Source organism: Haemorhous mexicanus, chromosome 5 (genome assembly GCF_027477595.1).
Source record: "Haemorhous mexicanus isolate bHaeMex1 chromosome 5, bHaeMex1.pri, whole genome shotgun sequence".
NCBI lineage: Eukaryota > Metazoa > Chordata > Aves > Passeriformes > Fringillidae > Haemorhous > Haemorhous mexicanus.
The window spans coordinates 69,154,224-69,171,602 of record NC_082345.1 but is presented as its reverse complement, the minus strand read 5'-3'; the positions used below and the strand labels follow the sequence as shown (position 1 = coordinate 69,171,602).

The 17,379-nt window shown below is 45.4% G+C and overlaps 1 protein-coding gene across 4 annotated transcripts in view; it reads right to left on the bottom strand.

The window, feature by feature from the left end:
* FRMD4A (FERM domain containing 4A) overlaps positions 1-17,379 on the bottom strand; it is a 275,296-nt gene that overhangs the window by 169,192 nt on the left and 88,725 nt on the right. The window contains exon 1 of one of the 4 annotated variants that reach the window (XM_059847479.1): positions 7,640-8,430. The exons of 2 other annotated variants lie outside the window; for them this stretch is intronic. In XM_059847479.1, coding sequence (XP_059703462.1) covers positions 7,640-7,798 — 159 coding nt within the window. In that variant the 5' untranslated portion in view covers positions 7,799-8,430. Of the gene's footprint in view, positions 1-7,639; positions 8,431-17,379 lie in introns of those variants that run through there. One more of the 4 variants, XM_059847478.1, reaches the window with a different exon arrangement.

Genomic DNA, 17,379 nt, shown 5'->3' with positions numbered 1-17,379 from the left:
CTGGACCTGTTCTGGGGCTACTCAGCTGTATTTTCAAGATGGATTTCTCTTTGAGGCAGAAGGGGTTGAACCAAACAAAAATGCTGCTGGCAAAACTCCCTGCTGTTTTCAATTACTTTAGAGGTTTGAAGTGTTCACAGATGTCTGTCTGGGGAAGCCAAGCTCTTTACCAAAAGCAGGTTCCTGGGGGCCTGTCCCAGTGCAGAGCATGTTGTGGTAACTCCAGCAGCTGAAGCTTGGTGACTCAAGCAGGACTGCTGGGCACTGTCCTGACAGTTGCTGACCTTCCTGCAGGCTTCCAGAATTTTCCACCCAGGCCTTGGATGACATGAATTTAATCAGAACAACATGACTGAGCTGTAGGTCACAGGACTGTGGGTGTTTACTTAGGCATGCAGTTGGGTTTAGCAGTCTCAGCTCTTTCTGGTCTCCACACAAAGGGCTTGGCACCTCTAGAGAATGACTTGCACAAGATGCCTGTCTTGGAAGGAATCAGCATGGATGAATTACCTAATTTATGATTACTAAAGGAACAGAAGATGCATCCCATCTCATGATTCTAGACACCGAGCAGAAAATAGCTAAGCCTAGGAAGAAGCAGTTCAGACATGGCTTCTGCAAACCCAGAGGATCAAAAAATACTTCCCTTGCTTTGCTGCAAGATGCATTTTTGTTATAAGCAGGGTGAACTGCTGGAGATTGTCTGACAGCTGAGACAGTTTGTATTCCCTGTGGAGAGCACAGTTTTTATCCCCTGTAGACTAAAGCAAAGATGGTGCAGGAACACCCAAGTCGCTGGTGGTGGACTTCAAGAGAGCTCAGCTTTGGGGCAGACTCAGATCCACCCTGTCTAGGAACAACTCAGCATTGCTGGTGTCTGCTCAAGCTGGTGGCCTCTATAAGCTGCACTGGCAATCCTAACCCATTTATTAGTGGGGTGGATTTAACACCATGAAGGACTGTTCCCATGTCCCACACAGGGGCAGCCAGACTCCTCTCCCATGAACAGCCTGGAACTGAGGTTGAGTGTTTCCCACAGGGAGGCAGGTTGGAAGAATTCACAGGGCAGCAAACCAAGGCCAAGTACACCTCCTCTTTTAAGAGGCTGCTGTATTTATTGAACAAAAAAAAAAAAGCTCAGTCATGAGCCTTGACCACTCAGTCTCCTCCTACCATCCTTAAAACTCATGTAAAGACAAACAGGAGGGTCAATGCTGGTTTAAGGACCCCCTCATTTTCTAGCAGCACTGGATGAACTGCAGCCCATGGTAAACACCAGAGGGTTGTGTTTGTTAATAATTAGTGAGCACAAGCCCCAGCCTGGTGCAGCTCCACGTTGGCCCCCAAGGGGCTGTGGTGGGGCTGGTGGCAGTGGCACAGATCCTACCAGATTGTCCCAGCCCTTCCCAGCCCCACAAAGGCAGAGGAATTCTGTATCAAATGCTGAAGACAACTTCACAATGTGCTATAAAAATACCTGGGGGTGGGAACTTAGTGAGCACTCTTGTGCTTTCTTCATAGACAACTTGAATGGAAATGCCTTGAGGTTTCCCCACAGGCTGGTTTTTTTTTTCCCTGTCTGTTGGATATGATTTTTGGCAAAAATGAATTGTTAGCATTTTCATTTCCCCTCCTCTTGCTGTCTAACCCTCTTTTCTCTGCCTGCAATGAAGATGGGGTGAGAAACTCTGCAAGCCACAAGTTCCAGAGCTGCCTTTGGAAACACATGAGGCTCATTAGGCCCTTCTGCAGCTCCGCATGGATGGTTATTTTCCTCTCTCTCTCTCTCTCTCTCTCTTTTTTTTTTTTTTTTTTGGTGTGATTTTGGTTCATTGTTTTTAGTTTGGGTGTTTTCATTGCTCTTTTGTTTTTTCCCCTAAGAGAAGCAATTTAAATCTCATAAATGCTTAAATATGTAGCAATAAAGTTTGAGAAGTCTCCAGGGCAGCTTCAGAGACTGTGGGCTAGATCAGCAAAGAGTGCTGGGGAAAAGAAGTGGTAGTTGCCTCCCCACAAAACTGGGAATTAGGCAGACTGGAGGCCTGGAGCCTCCTGAACCCCAGCTGCACTGGGGCATGACGCTGCTCTGGGAACAGTGGCCAGCAAAGAGCCCTTCATGCTCAGCTCCATGGGGCACCAGTGCCCACCTCCACCTCTGTCCTTATGAGCAGAAAGTCAGCAGTCCCACTGGAAACCCCTCTGCCCAGTACCAGAAGACAAAGAACCAGAGTTTGCTGTCTTTAAGGGAGTCAGAATCAGCCCCAGCTAGAACCTGAGACCTGAAAAAAGTCCAATGCTCTCTACTTTAGTTAGTTAGTTAACTAAAGTGAATTTTGTTGGCTCTTTTCCCCTGCCCACCCTACACTCCCACATGCCTAATCCCCCATTTCCTCAGCCTTCATCCTGCTGGAGCTGACTAGATTAATGGGAAATGTTAATATGTCAGGCCTGGAAGGAAAGCAAAGAGCTGGTTGTGTTTGAATTCCACATTAATCTACTTGGTGATGAAGCTATAAATCAAAACCTGGAAATTTTGCCAATCTGAAATGATGTGTTTAACATTTCAGCCCTTTCCTTCCTCCCTCTTGCCCAAAATTGCTTTGCACAGCCTTTTACAGCAGCAATGCTGCTTTTTCTCCTGAATCTTTAACTGTGCTTAAATATAAGATGTCTTCAAGGCAACCAGGTGAAGAATGATGCTGAAACAAGAATAGAATTTCTAAACTGCTGATTTCTGAGGGATTCTGAAAAAAAGTTTCCTTATAGGGTACATGGGGTTATGGGGATGCCTCAGATCCCACCACAGTGGGAGGAGGTGGAAACAGTCTGTCCCTTTTTTCCACCATGAGGTGGAAACAGTCTGTCCCTTTTTTGATGCACTACCCAGCAGGGTGCCAGCAAAACACCGGTAGATGGGGGAGAAGCCCCAAAGCCCTCCAGGTCAACTTCCAGTGCCCATGGCAGCTGGGGGAAAAACCATTAGCACCTCATGGCCAGCAGTGTGAATTCTGTGGGAAACACACCTGAGGTGCATTCTCCTCTGGGAAAATGATAGGATCTGGACAGCAGAATCACAGAATGGTTTGGGTTGGAAGGAAGCTCAAAGATCCTCTAGTTCCAACCCCCCTGCCATGGGCAGGGACACCTCCCACTAGACCAGGTTGCTCTGAGTCCCATCCAGCCTGGCCTCAAACACTTCCAGGGATGGGGCATCCACAGCTTCTCTGGGCAATCTGTTCCAGTGCCTCACTGCCTGAGTGAAGAATTAATTCCTAATATACAATAATTTCTTTCTAATAGCCAAAATTAAACTTTTTGCTAAAGTATAGGATATTCCATGAATTTCCATATCTGCCAGCAGAGCAGAAGCTCTTTCCTCTTCCTCATTTTAGATTAGCACCCAGCCCCAAAATTCTACATCCCAACCTCCTTCCTTAATTGCATTGCCTCCACATCTGGGGAGCAGTGAGGTACTGCAGACAATTCTGCACTTGTGCCTATAACCTGAAGGAATTTAATCTGAGTCTGCCTCGGTTTCTATAGCAGTAAAATTACTTAACTGTCTTTCCAAGCACTTGGTGGATAAGAAGCAGTGTGTAAAAAGTGCACATTGTCTACAGAGAGTGAGGAATTAAATGTCTGTGAGTGGTATCCTTGAGAGATGGCTCTGCATCCAGTGGTCTGCCTCTGACTTGGTAGGAGCAGTTGGTGGCATTTTAAACAGTAGAGACACATAAACACATTTTTACTGTAGATGGAGGTCCTGCACTGCCTAATGTTCTTTGACATTGCACAGGCATAGCTGGGAAACTAAAACATTTGTTGATGGATTTGGAGATTAAATAAATAGTGAATTATCTTCAGGATGTTAAAATGCAGCACTGACTGCTTATCCCATAATAATAAGCCAGCCCTCCCCCAATACTTCTTGAAATGTGAGTGTTTCTGCAAAAGCAGGCACTGTGTTAGTTCACAGGGCCATTTGTTTAGTAGGTCAGAGCAGTCAGACATCTGGGCATTGGTAAAAATACATCCGACAGCTCGGTGACATCTTGCACAACTGACTGTCTGAGAGCCCTGCCTGGAAGTTTATTATTTGTTCATCCCCTTTTTCAAATGCATTCCAATCATGCAGTCAGACAACCACACCGTGGATCACAAAAAAAAACCCAATTAAAATATAGCAAGCATTAATTACAATTAAAATATAACAACTGGTGAATATTAGCCCCTCTGAAAACAGATCAAAGCAAGAGGTTTGTTTCAGACTGGGCAGACAAATCTGTCCCTGGGAATCACAGCAGACTGAGGGGAGGATTTATTTGCCAGGAAAGAATTGCAGTCTGAGACAGATGATGGCATTCTTCAGGGTACCAAAGGCCTCTAGCTCTCAGTACTGCTCAGATGGCCTGAGTACCAAAGCATTGCTTACAGACAGTGAAAAATGGAGTCACTCAGCATCCCTGAGACAAATACAGTCTGGAGACCAAGAATGAAGAAACAATTTTTTGATTGTTTTAACCTATTTTATAACAACTGCTGCTCAGAGTGCAGTTTGAGCAAGTCCAGACTTCCAATTGCTGTGTCAGACTGGATTTGAACACTGAAATGTTTCATATCCCACTCTAACCACTGCAGCCAGCATCACCCCAAAACTGCTGTTTCATCTAAAGCATTGGTGCTGATTTTCTGGGAGCAAAGAAAGTCAAGTGTCTCATCATGAATAAAAGAATGACACTGATTATGTTGGTGCCTGGAGCTTGTTTTGTTTCCAAGAACCCATTGCCTCTTGTATTGGTAGTAAATCTGTACCCTCTGGACAATGTTGTCTTAGTTTTTATGTATTTTGTAGATGGGACAGTAGAAGGCAATTGGCCAGCTTTGGGATGTTTGTATGGTGGAGACAACAGACTAGGGCAAGGACATGAAAAAATTACCTAAGTCAGAGCCATACCTGAACAACCTCGATCCTGGCTGGTGGAGGAGCTGAGCTCTCCCCAGTTTTGGGTGCCCAGCAGCGTGGGTCCTGCTCAGCCAGAGCCTGGCTGTGTGCTGCACTGCTCTGCTGCCCCCAACCCCCTTTCAGCAAAAGGCACCAGAACCAGAGATGCACTGAGATGTGGTCAACCCAAAGAAAAACACAAAACATACTTTTCAGAGTATGAAAAAGCATGGCTTAATTTTACAAAGTTGACTAATGTTTGTCTTTAATGTTTCTTTTTAGGGTTTTTCTGGTCCTGGTACCAGGCAGGAATCCTACACTGGTCTGCCTTGCTCTCAAGGTGCAGTAGCAACAGGGATTATTATATAGTAACAACAAAAACTAGCACAGTCAAGAGCTTATTTGCTCATCTAAATAATCAGCAGTGGAAGAAGTTTCTGTCTCTGGGAAGTGATTAAACTGTCAGGCTTTCTGTCCAAGCAATACTCTGCTAAAATACCCTGCCAGCATTTAAATTGGACGATGCTGGCTACTGGGGGAAATGCTTTTAGGATTAATATCCATAAGTGTAGAGTTAGCTATCAGCTCATGCTGGCTGCTAATAACAATGCTGCTGCTGGAAGTGTGCAGTGATGAGCTATGAGATGCCTTTTCCAACAAACCTCCACCCAGCAGCAATTCTCCTGGTACCTGACCCAGCATTTCAGATCCTCTCCAAAGAATTGCAAGATCATGGGCATTGACAAATAAAGTGACGTGGTTTTACTGAGCTTTTGCAGATGTTCACAGATTCTGTCTGAGAAACAAACAACTATTCAAGTCCATCCTGACCTGTGAGTGTCTTTCAGGCTGCATTAATGTTTGTTTGGGTGGGAAGAGAGGCACCTTTGCTGGTCCCATTTCCTTGGTGACTCTGGCAAAGGGGAATAATATGCCAGCATCATTATATAATGCCATGGGGAATGTCTCAAGGCATGTGCATTTTGCAATGGAAAAAGTGCATTTGTGGATTGGTCAATGCTTACAGCAACATAAATCTGCTGGGACTCCACCAGTGCTGGGAGTCCTCACGGGCAGTGGCATCCCCTGATGCATAGGGTGGGATTCATTATCAGTAATCAGAATCTGGACACATCTGAAAACCAACACCTTAGTTTTTGAGGATGATTTTACATGGGGGGGTAAAAATGAGGTTCAGCATTGAGCCCTTTTGCTTCCCCCTCCCCTTTCCCATGCCCATGTGAGCTGATTGGCTTCAGGTTGAGGTTCCTAAGACAAGCTGCAGAGAGAGGGTGGGTCAGCCCCACACCATAGGCAGCCTCTGCACACACTGACCTCTGGGTTCAGCTCAGCCAAGAGTCAGCAGAGCCCAGGGAGGGCAGCATGGTTCACTTGCAGCCATCACATCTCAGGGGGGTTTCAAAGCCAAGGCCTGGGTAATGGGTTTGTGTTACTGGCTGTGGGTATCTTCTGGAACAAACAAATACTTAAAACAAAAATGCTGCCCATGCTTGCTGAACTCCAAAGACCATAAAATCTATTCCTGAAGTCTGCTGAAACCAGAGCATGATTTGAAGCTGGTTCAAAGTTTGCTGAAATTACTAAGAGCCCTGCCCTGGTCTCCCTCTAACCAACACACACAATTTGTACAGGCTTTTAATCTGTTGCCTTCTGTATGACTTGGCTTCACACATGGAGACTTCCAAAGCACAGGAAAAGCAAAATACCAAGTAAATGGGAGTAGCAGAAAATCCATTTTCCAAATGCAAATACCAATCAGTCACTCCAGCATCCGGCATTAGACAAATCTGTGGAGATGATAAATATCATAATGGGTTTGTCCCCACAGCAGAATAAACCTCTAGCCTCAGTTGTCTAAGGCTGATTTAAAAAGCAGACAAGCTTGTGGGTTAACACTGCAGCCTGGACTCACCTATGGACTGGAAGAAGTTGCTCTTCAAAGTGACATTCAGGACTAGTTCCTTCTGTGCTGTTCAGTTTGTTTAGCCCAGTTTAATCAGTCTCAGAAACACACAGTTTATTAGAGCTGTGTCACTCTACCTCAAGCTGTAAGCAGTTAGTGTGACTCTACAGAGAAGCCAGTCGTCCAAGCCCCAAAGCTCTCTGTACCACATCAACCATACATCAAGCAAACCAGAAATTTTAGGCAATCAGATGCCTGGGACTTTGCAAGATGCAGCAATCAGAAGGCATTGCACAAGTCACTTAGGGGTAATTAGTTATACTACAGTTGAAAACCCTCTACAAATGCCCATTTTCCACAGACTGGGTGCCTTTAGGCACCCTTTCCTCTGGGTAAATTATAAATTATTCCTGTGCAGCTGTAGGGACAGCCTTAGGATGCAGAAAAACTAGGGATGCACTTATGAATATAAAGTTCAAGGAAAGGGGATATAGCAGATTGAACATTAATTTGCTTTCACTTATTCCCCCCCTGCTCTGTCGCAAGGAGAGTTTGGACCTGTGTTCCACCATAGGAGACCCCATCACCATCCTCCAAGCCAAAATGTTTCTCCTGCCACACCTCCCCTGCCCACAGCATCCCCTCTGTCCCATCACTTGTGTCAGACCCAAAGTGGCTGGCAGGAAGAGGACAGGACCCTGTGAGAGTCCCAGGGGGTCTCCCCCACTGCAGCCATGGGGTTTGGGGGTCTGGCCTGGTGTTTGTTACCCTACCTGATAAACGTCCCTGGAAATGCACCATGGCTTCAGCATGAGCTGCAGCACCCTCAGGTTCCCCAGGCGGCAGGTCCTCAGAGCCCGGCACGTCAGGCTCCACACCAGGCTGTCCCAGCTGTAGAGCAGATCCTCAAAGCCAAAGAGCACAGCAGCCATGCCAGCTCCCTGTGTGAATCACCCCAGATTCCCTGCTCCGAGGCAACCAGCTAATCCCAAGGCGCCTTGTGAGCTGCAGGGTTAAAGAGTCACTGAAATTTCCATCAAAGAAGAAGAACGAAAAGCAAGGAAAAAAAAAAAACAAACCACCAAACCACCAAACCAAAACGGACAACAAAAACCAGCAGCCAAAATAAACTGTTTGGGGATGTGTCTTTCTCCCTTTGCATACGCCCTTCAGGATGTGGTTTCTCCCTCTGTGTATCTTCTCAGAGCGAGTCCTGCTGCACCCAAGGATGAGCAAGGAAGAGGTAAAAATACCTCTCCTGACTTAGGAAGGCATTTGCACATCCCTTGCAAAGGACTTCTTGGTAACACTGCATCACTTCCCAGCTCTCCGCTGCAGACCCAAGGAGCAAACTCGGATCCAAAGTCATCACTTTGCATGCTCAGTCCTGGGACTCCATCCAGAGGGAAGAAAAAAGCTGCTCGCTCTCCGTCTGCCAGCATTCCCAAGACATTCCACTATTGGGCTTAACTCTTTCAAACACTCCCAAAGAGCATCTGAGAAGGCAGCTCTGCCACATGCAACATTCCATCCTTTTGTTTTGTGTGTTAACTCACCATTGCACAGTTACACTCCACTCTTTTTCCCACCCAGCTGTCTTTTCTGGAGCCTTTTTATGTTTTGAACTCATAAGGGAACTTAATCTTTACATGAGAGTTATGCAACAGTCTGCAAAGCACCTTATTTATCCAAGGGGTGATATTTTTGAAAGTTGATGGCCTTTTAATATCAGTCTGATTCAGCTGATGTGGAGATATTTTTAACCCTTGGTTAGCTCACATTCTTAAATGTGGGTCTCATCTGAAAAAGCCCAGGAGGAAGTTCCAGAAGAACTGGATGCCAAAATACCCTTTTTGGTCTATGGATACAAAGATTCACTCCTGGCATCCCTTCCTAAAATAAGTGCTGAGAAGAGATCAGTTCCCTGCCTGGTTCCCCACAGGAGCAGCTTGTCTGGGTGGAGCCTTCAACACTGTCAACATCTATGATGAGTTGAGCTAGGGGAAGTGGTCCAGTGAGGGCAAAAATACATTATCAAGGTGAGGATTTTGCAGTTCAGATAAATCACCACACAATCATGGAGCTAAGTTGCAAGACATTTTCCAACTAAATTTATCGAGTGCTTCTTCTTCCTATTTAATCACCAGGTGGGGAAACTGAGGTTGGAAATATTTTTATCAAAGGCACAGTGCAAGCCAGTGCCCTTGGAGACAGCTGCCTGTCAGTGCTATTTCCCACTCGTTTTACTCTCCCTTCAGAGGAATGTGTGCAAAAAGGCCACAGGATCTGGAGGGAGCAGACAGGAGTTAGCTGGAGAATGCCTACATGGAGGCACTTCCTAGGAGGCAATTTTTACAGGGGTGGGCAGCTGAAATCATGAGGGACCTGCATGCACTGAACTCCTAAAACATCTGGTTTAGCAGAGGTGAGAAGGCATCTTTTCCAAAAAGCCTCAATGTCTCCCCTGATTCAACTCCCTGGATAGGGAAGAAGCAGGAATATTAATATCTGCTTGATTTTCTGTAGGTCTGTCCCACCATGACCCCATCCATACTTTGTCCTTTGAGGACTGAAGGACACAAAGTGAGCTGTGCATCACATGATAACAGCACAAGGACGCTCATCAGCTCATTGACAGGCCAGGTGGAGGGCCAGGAAAATACAGCTGCAAAATTCATGTTCTCAGCCTAATTGCTTCTTCAGGACTTTGTTTTTAGAGCAGCTTTATAAAATACGGTAATAAAATTGTAATAATGTTTCCTTTAAACTTGTTAGGAGCTATTCATTCTGCAAAGTGCAGTTTTCCTTCCTCCTCTCCCAGTCCCTGCCTGTTTTCTTGGTGTCCAGCCTTTGCTATAATCTCCCTCTGCTCATCCTCTCTTGGTTATTTTCCTGCCTTTAAACTCGGTAGGACACTGCTTCTGTTAGCAGGAATGTAGACAAGGGACCAGGAACATCTCCATTATAAACCTCATCTGGAAGAAATGAATTATATATATACATATAATTTTTTATTTATTTATATTTATATTTTTAAAATTATACAGACAACATTTGCTTCAGGCTACAACCTGATATACAACATCTCTGCCTGGGGCCACAAGAGAGGAAAAGAAAGAAACGTTTTTGATAAAGGAAAACAGAGGGGGGGAAAAGAAGCTATAGCAAGTGATTGCTCTGGGATGTGACCTAACCCCTTTGGTATTCTGGAAAGAGGAGAGGAGGGGAAATGGAGGATATACCACAGTTTTAAAATTAGCTGCTCCATATGTGCATCAAGTCTTTCCTTATGGCTGAAAGGAGATTTTCAGCCCCTGTCCCAACTCAGTAATTACTCAACAGATGAGGGCAGCTCTGAAGGAGCCCTTTCACTTGGCTGATGACATAATCAGACTTTCTGAAAACAGCTCTCCTATGTATTTATTTAACTGATAGACTGGAGCACTCTCCTTAGGAGCCACTTGAGTCCAGAGAAGGCCCAGTGAACATTTCAGTGGATAGATTTACCTTCATGATTAGAGCAGATTGTCTGGTTTCCTGTGGAGGTTTTCCTGCTGACCTGACACGAAGAGTTTTTTGAGAGGGTAAAACCTGTCTGAGTACAGATAGCTCAACCCACCTTGCAGGACACAAGGGAATTGCAACCATGGAGGTTTCTCAGGCAAAGATAGCCCATCCCCTCTAGAGTCAAGGGATACTCCACCAAGAGAGCACTTTTCAAGAAAGACACCACAGAATGTGCTCTTTCTTACCCAATATGGTCAGAAGAGGTTATTGCTGCAGGGAACGGCAGAAGAGAGGAGAAAAAATTACTGAGAGTTATTAACTTGGCTCTTCCACTGGTGTACCCTTTGGTGAATTTCTGTAAAGTCATCTTATCATTGTACAAAACATGTTCAGCTTCACCTTCACTAAGGTCAGCTAGGAAAAAAAGCCCTTTAATCTCTACAGAGGTCTATAGACATTTGCACATCTTTTCCTCTCTAATTATGCACTGATTATTTCCTGCTGTTTCTGAGAAAATGTCAGCGAAAACATTTACTATGAAACCTCCCACGTTTTACTGACAGTCCAAAGGCTGTTACTAGGGTATAAAAATAGCTCCTTACTTCCCTTGACACAAAGCAAAAAACCAATCCCCTTGAGCTGCTGTGTTGTTTCATGGGACTGTCACTGGGGCTTGAAGGCTGGGGGTGGATTTCCCATCCCAAACCCTGCAGGCAGCTCCTCCTCTCTGCAGACCCTGCAAATCCCTGCCAGGCACGGGTGTAGGTGGGTCCATGTTGAGAGATGGGTCCATGTTCACCTTTCTATGTTCTGGCCTTGGAAAGAGCAGTTCAGCATCCCTCTCCATCATGCTCTGGAGCAAACCTCCACCCACAACTTTCTGATGGGTGTGGGTGTGTTTGGGTGTGTTGAAAGAAGGACCTGCATGGTGGGAGGCAGTTTCCTTTGAGTTTGCCATAGACATACCAGAAACATCCTGTTTCTGCTCCACACATGGCCCCTGTGGTCCCTGTAGCTCCAGCCCAATGTGGTCTTTTAGGTTCTATTTCAAATTCAGGGCCCTTTTTGATCTTTATTTCCCTACAATGTAAAGAGGATTAATGTTGTCAGATCTTTGTGCCCAGAGTCCCCCTTTCATGTCACAGCTTCATGCTTTCTTATGTTGAAGATGTTATTTTGAGATATTTAACTGGTTACAAGGTTCTCCTTGTGCCTTAATGGCATATCATTTTTGTGTCTGATACAATGGGGGCAGTTCAGGGATGTCCTGCTGCCAAGTTATCAAACACATGGGTGAGGAGCCACCCTTGTCCCTTCACATGTGCCCAGGCAGAGCCAGGGGATGGGGGGGACTCACAGCAGTGACCTGCCTCCTGTAGCTGCACTGTGCCACAGAATCCCCCAGGATTTTCCTATGGTCATTGTGCACCAAATCCCCTTGAGAACCAGAGTCTCTGAGTGCCCTGTTTCCACACAAGCCAAGGTGCTGTCATCCCTCATGCTGACTCGTCTGGGCTTCTTTGCCTTTCCCCTGGCATGTGACCTTGCTGTCACCCAAGGAGGGATCATGGTGGATTTCTGTGTGTCCAGTTGGGAGCTTCCTGGAGTGCAAGGATTGCAATTAGTTCTGTTTCTATTATTAGTTGCATTTCTTGTACTTTTGTACTTTGTTTGTACAAGGAAGTCTTTGGGAGAAGGCTTTTAAAAGGATCTGGGAATGGCATTTGATTTGAAAAAGCAAATCCTGAGACCTTGACAGCTATTATGTAGCATATATGCTCTAGACAGAGGAAACCCTCCCAAATTTAAGAGGAGTGAAAATAAAGTATAGATGTCATCTGTACTGGGTCTGCTGAGAGCTTTGATCAGCTGAGAGTTGGCCCAGCATTAATTTTGGATTGCTAAAAAACTGTGACCTCAGTCTGGCTGGGCCACAATATCTGGACAATGATCATGCCTGAACTTTTAAAGGTTGGTAGAGGAGGCACAAACACCCCTAGCTCACCTCTCTGGGCCCACTAGACAAGCAATTCTTCTTGGAAGTATTGTCCCAAAGATCTGCTGCCCCATGCAAATATGATGCCTGTGCCTGCATTGCTTTAGTTACCTCCCAACTCTCACCTTCCACATGCTTCCAAAACCACAGATATGAAGAGCCTCTCCCTGGCTCCCCAGGTCTGCCACTGCTGACAGCCCTAAAACTTTCCTGCTGAGAAAATTCAAGAAACTGAAGACTTCCCTGCTGGTTGCATTTTAGGATGAACATCGTGAGTCAGAAATCCTGGCCAATTTCCTCAAGATGTTCTCACGAGTCCATATGGCCTAAAATGTTCCATAATGAAATGAACTGCTGCTTCACAGTAAAAACAGAATGAAAATTTACTATTCCAGTCATCCACCTTGATCATAACACTTCTGAAGCTCTTTGAAAATGTGAAGTGCTCTGGTAGTGCTAAGTATTATCGTTATGCCAACAGCAGCTCCGTCTGTGTAAGGCTGTTCGTGCCCTCACTCTAGAGAGATTTTTATTGACTGACAGAGGAGAGTATGTCATCTCCTCAAATCACACACATTTCATTGCCTAAAGTAAGTTCTGTTAGTGATTTAACAAGGTTTAAAAGTGGGTGAATCCTATAAAGCTGGGCTTGTACTTGTCCCTAATATTCCACCAGCTAAAGTGATTTTCACTTCTACTATGCAGAAACGTGAAAGAGATTGTGCAGAGATTTGCTATTCAATCCTCTTTCTCCATGGATGCTGTGCTGAATGAGTCTGCAGGAGGGGATGTAGGTCAGGACAATGCATTAAGGAAATAGTGCAGAACAGCCACAGAAAGTGAATGGTGAGATCTTAAATACGATTATTCACTTTGGAAACCCAAGCTTATGATTAACTCTGATCCTGCTGGGCACTGTGTCCAGGCTCTCCAGTCAAAGCAGCACGTGCTTGCACATGCCCAAAACTACAAGGTTCATCTTCACCCTACTCTCTGCTATCATGTGCAGAAATGCTCAGGAGAATTATTTTTGACCAGAAGAAAAGAGAAAAAAATCACACCCTGCTTGTGAAGCATGTATGAACAGGGAACAGCCTAGAGCTCATCCAGCTGCTGAGCTCTTTTCCTTCCATGTTACTCACCCATGTCTAAAACAGCCTCTGACAAGGTTCAGGGGTGAAATAATACAAACCTGAGACAAACCTGTGTCTGTGCCCATCAGGTGGGCACTGAATCCCAGACTGAGGATCAAACATGCCTGACTGCCCACAGAAGAAGTCACACACTTGTGCAGTTACACCCTTCTTGTGTCAAGCTTTTGCTTATTCCTTTGGTGACTGGAGGAAGTGTTTGCCTTTGAGGGCTGGAATTAGATGGTTACTAAGATCCTTTCCAACCCAAACCTTTCTATGATTCTTTATGACATTTCTTTATGTTACATCTGTGTTCATATAATTTGGAATTATATATTTATCTTGTGCTTCCCATCCTTTATCAGGTGATAATGAATCTGTCTCATGGCCTTGGCTGAGGGTTGTGGTTTGGAAGACACACTTTTTCAAGCTGAAGGTGTCCCCTAACTGGCACTAGTTGCCTGTGAGAAAGGACAAATCTGGTGGCTCATAAACAGCCAGTCTGCAGTTCTGCCCTATGGCATGGTAGATAATTTAATGAAGGGCAGCCTTGCTGTCCATGCAAAACAAGCCTACCCACAGCACAAATGGCCCCTTGCAGCAGAACATTTTCTTGCAACTTATCCTGCAGATATATTTAAGTATCTGCCTGATTCAGACCCAGTGGTAACACTCACTGCTTTCAATGACTGATACAAAGTCCTTTCTGTTCACAGACAAGGGTGAGAAAGAAGGAGGGCAAAGGGAACATATTTTAGAAAATCAGTGGTCCAGATTTCTCATGTTTGATCTTGCTTATGGATTGGAAAGCCTGTTCCTGCCTAAAATAAAGAATGCATTTTTAATTTATTCCAAAGCTCCTTATAAAAAAAATCATTACTAGTAAATACTGATATTGCTGGTTAGGATATAATTGTCACTGGACAGAGAGGAAGATAAGTAAGTTAAATATAAACTTCAGAGTGAAAATGAGGAGGAATCTGGTCCTATTCCAGAAAAGCTGTCAGTTTCTTGAGCAACATTGGAAGAGTCACAGAGCTTTATGGGTCTCCATTTCCTCAATAGATTAATTCACTGTCATTTGTCAGGTGATATGAAATCTCAGGGGAACTGTTTCACATTAAAAAGTAAGTAAGTGTTCTAGAAAGCCAACTGGTCATGTTCCATGGGAGCTCTGCAGCAAAAATCAGAGACACTTAAGATATCTTGGGTTGATAATATACCCTCTGTGTTGAAAGCTCCTACACTGGTTATCAACATGAGCATAACTGTGGGTAAATAAATGTTCCCTGGGGTGAAGACTGCTTATGTGCATGTGTGCTGCCTGTGGGAGTAGTGCTGTACACATCCAGGTGATGCTAAGTGTGTGCAGGGAGACTGCCATGGAGGAGGGGATGTCCCAGACTGGGCCCCACTGGGCTGCTGAAGCCACAACACCCTGAGTGTGCACACCCTTGCACACTGACTCAGGGCATCTGCACTGGGGCTGGATCACAGGGGGCTCTTTGGCTGTGTCCATTGCCACAGCACAATTCATCTGCAGATGGGAAATGCAGGAGTCAACAGAGGGGGATTTCTGTACTGGAGCAGATCTTCCTGCTGAGAACATCTCCCCAGCTGGGACCAGCTAGACCTTCTCAATAGAGCATAAGAGTCGACCTCTACCCTGTTTGCTCCTGAAACACAGACCCCTGTGGCTCCTGCTAATGGAAAATCTCCAATTGTTGTAGGACAGTGCTGGATCCATGCCATCTGCAGTGATAATGCATGCACAGTTGACAGAAGAGGATAACTTGCACTTCTGTTGGTGGTTGGTTTAAAACCCTGAGCAAACATCAGCTTCTATTGCCTCATGATGCAGTGGGAGGTTTGTGCTGTTGGGCTGCCACCAGGGCTGTGACAAACAGGGACAAGAGGGCTGAAGTGCCCGTGTGGGACAGCCGGTGTCAGAGGCTGGCAGTCCTGGCCTTCCCCTTCTCTGACTGCTTTCTACAGCCACTACCACACCAGCATTTCCAGATGGGGTTCTGAGTTTCAGGAGGTATAAATAGCAGCCCACACTCCTGCAAAGCTGGAGAGAAGTTAATCAAAGTTTCCCATGCTCTGTCTTCCAACCTGATGGTCTGCCATGGGCATCCTCACTCACTGTCTGCCTTGTTTGCTGATACTTCCTGAAAAGAGGATAAAATAGATTGAAGCAGCAAGTCAGTCACTTCATTGTCTCTGTGGACAGAGCAGACTGAGGCTGTTCAGAACTTAAAACAAAGAGGATTTACTCTCTTGATTTAGACGTTTATGACTCATTCCCATTTTGGCTGTTAGAAGTGGCTGTCATTTCCCCTGCCCCCAAAACATCCATGCCATAAAAAAATAAAACCCATAAGCTCTTTGCTGTTCTTATCTTGATTCACAAAGAATTCAAATGTTCACTGTTGCTATCTGGGGCTTGACTTCCTGTTATTAAGAAGGACATCCTAGTATTTAGCAACATAAGATTTTTATTTTTTTCCCCTTCTTCAAGCCAGGCAGAAAGTCTAATGATTCTGGGGTTTGTTTCCTGCTTGTAATTAAGTAGGTCACAGCTGCAAAGCAAGAGAACAAGAAAATATTCAGATCACACAAAGCCAAGAGCTATTAAATCATTTGCAGCTGAAGGATATGGCAGATTTTCTTTTTAAAAAGAAGTCTCAAGTCTAAGAAAACAAATATAGGAACTTTTAGGGGAATGATGAACTTGGAAGTTCTGCCCAAGCACCACAGTAGCTCAGAAAAAAGGAGTGATCAAAACCCAGCTAATGTTGTTCACAAGTTGAATAGCTCTATGTGGCTGAAATAAATTCACTACTTCATTGCTTAGAGCCATTTATTCTACCCATGCAATCCACTTTGAACCACATGCAAGATTGCCCTCATTTCTTCTGGGCAGTTTCCACCAGGCCCTCCGTGTCAGCCTGGAATGCCACACCATGTCCTCTCCTGTAGGGCCCCCACACCCTCCCCAGCTCCAGATGCAGCTCAGACCTCCAGCAGGATCTCTACCCAGACAAGAAGCTCCCATGGCACCAGAGGTCTTTTGATCTGCCCTCATGATTTGTGGTGTTGTGCTGCCCTGATTTGGCTCCCACTCCAGCTCTGTCTAGGACAGCAAGCTGCCCCTGGTCCCTGCACCACTGCCTGCACCCTCAGGCAGTACCAGCAGTGCATGCTCCATTGATAAGCCATGCACACGTGGGTTGAGCAACACCCTCTGAAAGGCTCTGACAGCCGTGGTTCAGCCTTATCTCAGACAGGAATCGACTGACAGAGCCATGTCACAGCCTTGCAAAGCCAGGGAAAACTTTGAGGTGTTGGTCTGTGAGAACCAGGTGCCTAAAGTTGGCCCTGATTCACCTCATTTGGTTTATTTCTGGACTCAGGAGAAGCATAAATGGCTTCACATTTCTGCTGTGGTACTTCTGCCTAGACCTCAGTATAAACACTGCTCCAAGCCACTGCTGCACTAAGAGAAGGGGAAAGAGAGCAAGAACCTTCCCCAGGTACAGTACCTTGCTCCATCATGAAAAGGAGATGAAAAAGGGTACCCAGCTATGAGAACTGCCCCATTAAATGTCTGCCTTGGTCTACAGAGCAATGTCCCAAATGCATCATTGCTGGAACAATGGGGCTCTTATTCTGTACACCAAGAAAATGGTCTTTGGGAAGATTTATGTCTGAAGCCAACCAAAATCAACACTGAACACGGCAGTGGTCCAGTCAGACAAGACTCACTGCCTGGGCAGGGAACACCCTCTGTGAATCTGTTTGATTTCAGAATAGTGTGCTTGGTTTTGTCAGAGAGTGATTAAGATACGGGTAGAATAGCAAGAAGGAAAGCTTA